Raw genomic sequence first — 9,276 nt, forward strand, 5'->3', positions numbered from 1 at the left:
AGGCAGCAGCCGACCTGCACCTTCCTGTTTCCCTTTGTTATCCAGGAAACAGCGATGTTTCCACTGCTCGAACTTACCAACTTACCTCTTTTATTTATTTATTTTTTTAATTTACACTTTATTTTCCTTTCCTATACAATTTAAGTTCCAATCGGATGTAACAAAGGCATTTGCGATGAGACACAGAGGTGGTTTCCTAAGGGAAGGAATCCAGCACCTTGGATAACGTGTTCCTATAAAACACTTCCCTGTAAACACGATGACAAATTCCACGGAGAGATCTTGGCTGCATTTTTACAGCTCACTGCCCTGAATGGGGATGGTGGCTGCAGAAGGCAAGAGGAATCTGTTAGCAGGAAATAAAACGAGCCACCTTTGAATTCTGGGGAATTCTCCTCTATTAGCTTAGGGCAGTGACCTTGGCACGGGGCAGGAAGATGCTGAAAAGTATTTGGCAAAGGCTCCGCTCGACGCTGAGCCCCCGCAGGGAGTGGCTGCACTCACTGAGCCGAGAGCTGCAGCTCCAGCTCGGTGAAATGCCCTTGCTCGCAGGCTGAACCCCAGAAAACCCCAGAAAACCCCAGAAAACGCCAGAAAACCCCAGAAAACCGGCTGTTTTCTGCTTGAGGAGAGAACAGGAGAGATCTGTGCCCCTGCCCGGGCTCAGCCCTGCCCTCTGCACCCGCATTCGCTGCCCCGTTTTGCCCGGTTTTGCCCCTTTTTGCCCCTTTTTGCCCGGTTTTGCCCTTTTTGCCCCTTTTTGCCCTTTTTTGCCCCTTTTTGCCCCGTTTTGCCACAGGAGCCTCGGGAGCAGTGGCTCCTCCCGGGCCGTGGCTGAGCCCCCCTGCCCTCTGCACCCGCATTCGCTGCCCCGTTTTGCCCGGTTTTGCCCCTTTTTGCCCCTTTTTGCCCGGTTTTGCCCTTTTTGCCCCTTTTTGCCCTTTTTTGCCCCGTTTTGCCGCAGGAGCCTCGGGAGCAGCGGCTCCTCCCGGGCCGTGGCTGAGCCCCACGATAGCAGCGCTGTCCCTGCCCGGCCACCGAGGGCCACCTGCTTTATCTGGCCCTGCCAGGCGTCCCCGCAGCTCAGGGATCAGCCCGGGCAGCTGCGGGGGCACGCACGGGGGGTGGCAAAAGCCGGCAGCAAAACCAGCGCTGGAGCTGCCCGGGATTGCCGCAGGAATTCAGCCTGAGCTCCAAAACCTGCTGGGCCTGGGTCTGCTTGATCTGAGCCTGGGTCTGCGTGAGCTGAGCCTGGGTCTGCTTGAGCTGAGCCTGGGTCTGCTTGAGCTGAGCCTGGGTCTGCTTGAGCTGAGCCTGGGTCTGCTTGAGCTGAGCCTGGGTCTGCTTGAGCTGAGCCTGGGTCTGCTTGAGCTGAGCCTGGGTCTGCTTGAGCTGAGCCTGGGTCTGTCTGAACTGGGCCTGGGAGCTGAACCTGGGTCTGCCTGAGCTGAGCCTGGGTCTGTCTGAGCTGGGCCTGGATCTGCTTGAGCTGAGCCTAGGTCTGTCTGAGCTGGGCCTGACATCTGCTTAAGCTGAGCCTGGGTCTGCTTGAGCTGAGCCTGGGTCTGTCTGAGCTGGGCCTGGATCTGCTTGAGCTGAGCCTAGGTCTGCCTGACCTGGGCCTGGGTCTGCTTGAGCTGAGCCTGGGTCTGCCTGAGCTGAGCCCTGGGTCTGCTTGGGCTGAGCCTGGATCTGCTTGAGCTGGGCCTGGGTCTGCCTGAGCTGAGCCTGGGTCTGCTTGAGCTCAGCCTGGGTCTGCCTGAGCTGAGCCTGGGTCTGCCTGAGCTGAGCCTGGGTCAGGGGCTGCAGGTTTCAGTCCCAGGGTGTCTGGGCAGGATTAGGGGAGGTGTAACTCCAGCTGTCTTTTCCAGACCACTTCCCAGAAACACATTCCTGCTTTCCTCCTTTACTACTTTTTTTAGAATATGCAACCAAGTTTGACTTGCCATGGGTGGCATTTAGAAAATAAATGTTCAGAGTGATAAAGAACTGACAGAATATAGAATCTGATCATTGCCAGGATATACCTTAAAGCTGATTCCTTCTTGAAAAAGAGAATAAAATATGACCAAAAAAACAGCAGGGAGCTGAATTCACAGAGTGCCCTGTATAAACAATTACCATTTATTACTAAATAGAAATAAAAACCCAGAAAGGCTTTGGGAGTTTTAGGTCTTTACAGGACAAAATTGGGGTAGGCAGCCTAAAGAACACTCATGACATTTCCAGTCCCTCTGCTGCAGGGTGGCAACCCTGGGGAGGATATTTAGGAGTTGTATTTCAGTGTCTGTGTGTGGTTGATGTGCTCACAGCTGGACTGAGCTGCTCCCTCCCTCTGGAAAGCAGAAGTGGCTCCTTTACGTTATGAGATCAGAGATGCCCGGCCCTCGTGTGGCTTTATCTTCCTGTGGTGGAAATAAAAACTGCAAGGAACTTCGGGCTGATACAAGAAGAAGCTTTGCTGAAGAAAGGGCTTAAACCACTCAAGATATAAAGATTAAACGGTGCAATATCCCAAGTACAATGGTTTCCTAAAAGAAATGAGCTAAAACTCTGCGGGACAGGGAGGTCCGCGCTTTGCTTTTCCCTGCTGGCAGCTGGATCCGCAGCTGGATCAGCTGCAGCCGGGAATTCCTGGGAGGATGAGGGAGCAGCTCCCTGCCCAGGGCGGCTGGGCTGTGTTTAGGGTTTGTTGTGGTGTTGCCAGCGAGCAGAAAACCTGCGGCTCTGGAAACATCCGCGTCAGGCTGGGCGGGACACGGCCCGGCCCCGGGGGAGCTCTGCAGAACTCCGGGGGTTCCCAGCCTCTGGAACCCTGCTGGGATCGGCAGGGATCACAGCTGGATCGGGATGCGGGGAGGCAAAACCCTGCTGGGATCAGCAGGGATCACAGCTGGATCGGGATGCGGGGAGGCAGTCACCGAGAGGAAAACTCGGGTGGGAGGAGCAAATACGGAAATCAGCCAGTTCTTTTGGGAATAATTTTCCATGGATTTCTTGGAATGCTCAAACATCATCATTTAAAAATTACATTTTATAGGTGGGACAAACCTGATTTAGGTCATCCTTTATCTTAAAGCAAGGTGAAAAAAAAAAAAAAGTGTGACCATTGCATGGGGCACTTTTGGAACAGGTCAGGAACAGTAAAAGATTTTCTGGTTTTGACCCAAAAGACAAAACTCAGGGATGGGCAAACTCAGCTGGACCCCGACACCAGAGGAACCCTTTTCAGCATCCCCCAGCTGGGTGCTGAGATCCTCCAGTGGCTGTTGTGTCTTCCCCACTCACAGTGACACAAACACTTCCCACAAAGCCAAAACTCCTTTTCGTGGGTAAAAATTATCCTCTGCAGCGGGTGGGGAATTTGGAGGACCAGAACTTCCACCACGTCCAGCTTCTCCTGGCTGTGCACGACCTCCCTGTGGGGAACAAGGCTGGCATCAGCACCTCGGAGCCCTGGCACTCTCAGGGCTACAAAGTTCTCTCTTGCTCTTCAAAATGCCCAGAAAATGAGTTTAAAAAAAAAAATCTGTAATAAGGTGAGGGCAAGGAAATATTCAATAAATTAAAATGTATTCCAGACAAAGCAAAGCTTTTTATGAGAATTGGAGGTCAGTGCAGTCAAAGCTGAGCTGTGACTCAGATGCCCAACCAGCAAAAAATATAAATTATACAGAGAAAACTTACAGAAGAAAAGAACATGACAAAAAACCCACTCACTTCCACAAAATGATGGAAATCTGGGCTGTTTTAACTTCTGAAAGCAGCCAGGTGGGGGAAGGATCCCCAGGTACTTCGGAGGACACATGAATCCTTTGCTGGACCCAGAATAAGATTTTGGGGATTTGTACAAAGGTAGAACAAATCTGAACTCAGAGGCAGCCCAGTTCCTGCTCACTGAAGAGAAATATGGGAGAAAAAAATGAAAACTCCAGCTTTTAGGGATGGGAGTGACCAGGAGGTGCTCACAATGCCGTTGTCCCTCCAGGACTGACCTGGTTTCCTGAAGAAAGAGGGTTGGGAGGGGGAGATGCTGTTTTGGAGAGACTTTTTGTAGAGGCTGAGCTTCCTCTCCCACGCGAGACCCTTCTCAGAGGGCTGGGCTCCCTTTGCCTGGGGACCTGAGGAAATGGAATTCACGGGGTGAAACTCGCCGGGTGGCCTTTCCTAGAAATGTGATGAAGGGGAAAAATAATAAATGGGGCTTGATTGGACGTCGAGTGATTTCAACTCACTTTTGGGAGGAGCTCTCCCCTCCGTGCCCTTTGCTCCAAGGCTGACAGCTGAGCTTTTCTCTGGGGACACAGAGGGAGCATTGCCCAGAGCACTCCTCCTTCCTTCAGAGCCCTCCCAGCCCTTGCTCCAGCCTTTTCCCCTTTAAAATTTCCTTAATATTTCCTTTAAAATTTTCCCCTTTAAAATTTCCTTACCATTTCCTTCAAAATTTTCCTTCAAAATTTCCTTTAAAATTTCCTTACGTTTGACCCCTCCTGCACTTCATACCCACGATATTTTAATATGACTCACCCTGAATAAAAAACTAATACTAAATACTGAGTACTAAATACTAAATACTAAGTAATAAATACTAATTAATAAACACTAAATACTAACTAATAAATACTAAATACTAAATAATACTAAATAACATGAAATACTAAATAGTAAATATTATACAAGAAATACTAAATAATTAATAATAATTTATCATTAATTAATAATGAAGAATAAAAAACAGTTAAAATTATTATTGCATCATCATTAATAATTAATAATTAATAATAATATATAACAATTAATAAATAATTAATTATAAATATTAGAAATTAAATTATATTATAATGTATAATATATAATAGATAATAAAAGATAAATCATTAATAATAATAAATAATAAGTAATTATACTAAATAATAAGCTATAAATAATAAATAATAAATATTACATAATAAATAAATAATAAATAATAAATAAATAATAAGTAATTTCAGCCCCTGAATGGGATGAAGCCACCTTTGCACTGGGGCATGGCTCCACTCCAGACCCCGCTGCTTTTGTCCCTGCTCCCACACCGGATGCTCCCATTCCCCTCCAGCTGGAAGTTGGGCTCACAGCTGTAGGTCACCGTGGAGTTCAAAGCAAAAATCTCCATGCCTTCCCCATCGTGTCTCCCGTGGCTGATTGGAGGAGGTGGAGAGCAGGTAATTACTGCAGGAGAGAAGGACAATGTGCTTGCTAAAGCTTTGGTTTTAATAAAAAATCCCAAGAGTTTGAGTCTGCCCGAGGTTCTTGAGGATGAACTTTGGACAGAGTAGGTGACCAGCACCAGGTGAGTAAAGCTCTGCTGCCTGCCCCAGTTCTTCTCTCTGCTTTGTTCCCCAAGTGTTTCTCCTCTCCCTCTCCCTCTTTTTATTTGCCACAACAAATAAACAGCAGCCTGCCACGCTCAGGGTTCCTGGAAATCTCAGCCCAGGATTTTCTCCCTCTCCCTCTCTTCTCCCTCTCTTTATTTGCCACAACGAATAAACAGCAGCTTGCTGTGCTCAGGGTTCCTGGAAATCTCAGCCCATCGCCTTCAGTCACAGCAAAAATGCTGATTTTGTGGGAACAAAGCTGCTGAAATAGCAGCAGAATGGGCATTTCTCAGCTGTGCTTTTGGGGACAGATCAGCCACAGAGTATCAACAAAAACAATCCCAAGAGAGCTTTGGACTGGGCGTCGGGATGCAGGACCTGCTGGAGCGAAGTAAAAAGATTCAGTCTCACAATTTAGGATGAATCTCACATTCACAAGTGGGAAGTTTGCTCCATTCGACGTCGTTTCCTTTCAGCTGGCACCAGATGAAATTATTCCCGACTAGTTTGTACCTAAAATACACAAGAGAAAATCAGAGTAACCATCCAAAAGCGGGGAGCACTTCCCACCCTCGTCCAGCACATGATCAGGAGTGCAGGAGAGGCAGCGATGCTGACACTGCTGGGGAGCAGAACTCCTGCCAGCATCTGTGTTCATCTATTTTTGGAGGTTCTCTGCTCTGACTCTGCATTTTCCGTGGCAGGGAAGGGAGAATTTGGAGCTGAGGCTGGCAGAATTCTCTGGGAATGCCAGACAGGGCTGAGCTGAGGGCTGGATTCCCACACGGATTTGCTGAATCAGGGGCTCCATCCTTGCCTGCTCCTGGCCCAGAGCAGTGCTGGGGTTGGTCCTGTCCCCATCCAGGGCCTTTCCCATGCTGCTGTCACCTCAGGGGTGACACCTGGGACAGTGGAAGGTGTCCCTGCCATGGCAGGGGTGGCACTTGATGAGTTTTAAGGTCTGTTCCCACCCAATCCAGTTTGGGATTCAGATAAATCCCCCATTCACTCCAGGACAGTGAGGGGCAGCAGGGATTGATCCACGTTAATTAAAGTGGTTCCTGCTCTGGTTTGTGGAAGCTCAGGGACAGCTGCACCTTCCCCATTCTGAATCACCCTCCTGTGCAGAAACCCTGAGCATCTGGCCAGGATGGATAATGTCTGATCTAAGACGAGCAGCATCCTCCCTCCGCCCTGAAGTGGATTTCCAGAGTTGAGCTCAGCCCCAGCAGGGTGGGACACGCTCTCATTCCCTTCAATTGCATCCCAAGGGAGAGACACAACCCCTCTGCTGCCCCTGGAGCTGGGCAGCACCAGCCAGAGGATGCCAGCTGCTTCCTGCTGGGAGGAGGAACGCTGGCTGGAGTGGCAAGAAATTAGAATTTTGGGCCTGTCTGCTGCATTTGGGCCCTGATTGAAAGCAGGCAGCAGCCATGAGTCAGCTCCTGACTGTGGAAATTGTGTTTCACTGCACTTTTCCAGCTGAACTTTAATGGATTTTAAACATCCCAATGTAACCCTTTTTTTTTTTTCAGTATCCTTAAGCCAAAATATTTCAAATCACTTGTATTGAAGTCTGCAGTTATCAACTGCAAACACAACCAGCTGCTCCTTTTGGGGTGGACACTCAGAGCTCCCCTGGGTGGCACCTGGAGGAAAAGGTGGCCCTGAATCCTCCCTGGTGCCCTCCCTGCAGCCGAGTGCTGCTCTGGAGCTGTGTCCCAGCACTCACCCATCCTCACAGGACACTTCCACTCTGGAGCTGTGTCCCAGCACTCCCCCATCCTCACAGGACACTTCCACTCTGGAGCTGTGTCCCAGCACTCACCCATCCTCACAGGACACTTCCACTCGTGCTCCCAGCTGCAGGTCCCGGAGGGGCCCCGTCCTCCCCCCGGGCAGCGCCCCCGGGGTGCCACAGGACCTCCCTGGGGACACAAAAAAGGCTGAATGAGACACAGGCACAGGCTTGGGGGGGAATTCCCACAGGTTCCAGAGCATTTTACTCCATGGGCATCACAGCTGGGCTGGGAGGAGCCAGACTCAGCTGTAGGGCGAGGTGGGGATCCCAAAATGCTCCCCACACCCACAGAGGGGTTTCCATTCAGTGTGTTAGGAACAAGGCACTCGACTGTGAAAAAATATTTCTGTCCCATCACCAGCCTCAACATTCCATGAGGGCCACCAAGGGAATGCTTTGCCTTCGTCTTGAAGTTCAGTGCTAGAACAGCAAATTGGGATTTGTGCCCTGCCTGTGCCGTGTCCCAGTGAAAACTTCTTTAGGACACAAAACGGTTGGAAAAGACCTCTGAGATCACCGAGTCCAACCAAACATTCCCTAGCATGAAAATCAAGCCAGACCTCTTTATGCCAGCAGAAAAAAAAACCCAAAAAGAACATCAGTGATACTTCTGCTGTTCAGTCTTAAATAGGACTGACAAGGAATATCCCCAATTTCCTGTTAATGGAGCTGTTGGGAGATGATGACCAGGCTGTGTTTTGGGATGCACGTTGGGAGCAGCCAGGACTGCTTTTCTGGGGGGGTGTGGGGGCAGCAGAAATACTCACTGGTGCACAGCTCAGCAGGCTGAGACCACGTCAGGGTCTCCAGGCAGGTGCTGGAGGGGGAGCTCTCCGAGGAGTTCTCGTAGCCGGGCCGGCAGACATAGCTCACGTTGGTGCCAACAGGGAAGAAATTCCTCCTCTCATCCTCCTTGGACAGGGCAGCAAACCTCAGCCTGGTTGGGGCAGCGCAGCTCCCTGGCAGCCAAGGAGAGGCAGCCTGACAGAGCTGCCCACCAGCAGCTGCCCAAATTCTCCCCGGGACCGTGGGGATGCTCCTGGGGAGCTCCTGGTGCTGGTGGCAGGAGAACTGGGGCTCCTTTCCAGGCTGCCAACCTGCTGCGGGCTCCAGAGCGGGCATGGAGGGGGTTAGGAGCCCGGGGAGGGGTCAGCAGGACATGGGGAGAACATGCACGGGCTGGGGGGACACAGGAGCCCCCAGCCCACCCCTGACTGAGCCCTCTGCCAGCCCCTGCGGCCACCAGAGACTGCGAGGGGCAGCAGGGCAGGGCAGAGGGTTTGTCCCTGTGGATGGTGACAGAGCAGCACAGAGGGTTTGTCCCTGGGGAGGGGAAGGTGCCAGCCAGCAGGAGGGACAGGGATGCTGCCCCGGGGCCGTTTCAGATATAATGAAGGTATAAAGAAAGGTGATCTACAGGAAGGTATAAAGATAGAAAGGAAGGTATTTACGGCCGCAGGGCTCGGCCAGCCTGGACCAGATGTGGCCGGGCAGGCACTCCACGGTGTCCGGCAGCTCCGGGATCCTGCGGGCTCCCTCCGAGCAGGTGAACGTGACCCTGGATCCCACCGGGAAGCTGCTGGAGCTGCTGGAGGGCCTGGAATAGGTCATGGCAGGAGGGGGCCCGCAGTCACCTGCGGCAGGAGAACATGTCCTCAGGTGAGGAGCCCCTTCACTGGCCCCTTCCCTGCCCCAGGAGGGTGCTTGGCATGGCCCAGGGCTCCCCTGGGAAAGGCACCAGGCAGGGCTGGCTCTGGGACAGCACTGACCCCCAGATCCAAAGTGTGGCACCCCCAGCCCAGCCCCGGAGCAGCCAGGTGGGATCCAGGCAGGTGTCCCTGCTCCTTCCCATTCCCTGTACTCACCACGAGCCCCAGGAATGCTGAGGAGCCCCAGCACGGCCAGGAGCAGCACGGGCTGGCCAGAGACCACCCCACAGCTCGGGGGGTCGGGGGGTCCCCCCCATCCTGGTGCTCCAGCCTTCATTGCAGTGCTGTGCTCCTCTGTGCAGCCCCGCTGCCTGCCAGGGCTGGGAGGGGATGCACTGCAGGCTCCACCAAACCTCTGGAGCTGTGGAAACCTCCCCAGGACACCCACGGAGCTGAAATCTCCGTCAGGAAC

The 9,276-nt window shown here is 52.0% G+C and overlaps 1 protein-coding gene across 1 annotated transcript; it reads right to left on the minus strand.

The window, feature by feature from the left end:
- Window positions 1-3,791: 3,791 nt before the first annotated feature.
- On the minus strand, window positions 3,792-9,141 carry CD55 (CD55 molecule (Cromer blood group)). The gene is made up of 8 exons (XM_041427005.1): window positions 9,021-9,141; window positions 8,607-8,789; window positions 7,923-8,114; window positions 7,183-7,282; window positions 5,785-5,867; window positions 5,014-5,208; window positions 4,236-4,295; window positions 3,792-4,121 (listed from the first exon to the last, which is right to left on the minus strand). Exons 1-8 carry the CDS (start codon window positions 9,139-9,141, stop codon window positions 3,895-3,897), a joined length of 1,161 nt encoding a protein of 386 aa, XP_041282939.1. The 3' UTR covers window positions 3,792-3,894.
- Window positions 9,142-9,276: the final 135 nt, after the last annotated feature.

Source organism: Onychostruthus taczanowskii, unplaced genomic scaffold (assembly GCF_017590055.1).
Source record: "Onychostruthus taczanowskii isolate IOZ18803 unplaced genomic scaffold, ASM1759005v1 scaffold97, whole genome shotgun sequence".
Classification (NCBI taxonomy): Eukaryota; Metazoa; Chordata; class Aves; order Passeriformes; family Passeridae; genus Onychostruthus; species Onychostruthus taczanowskii.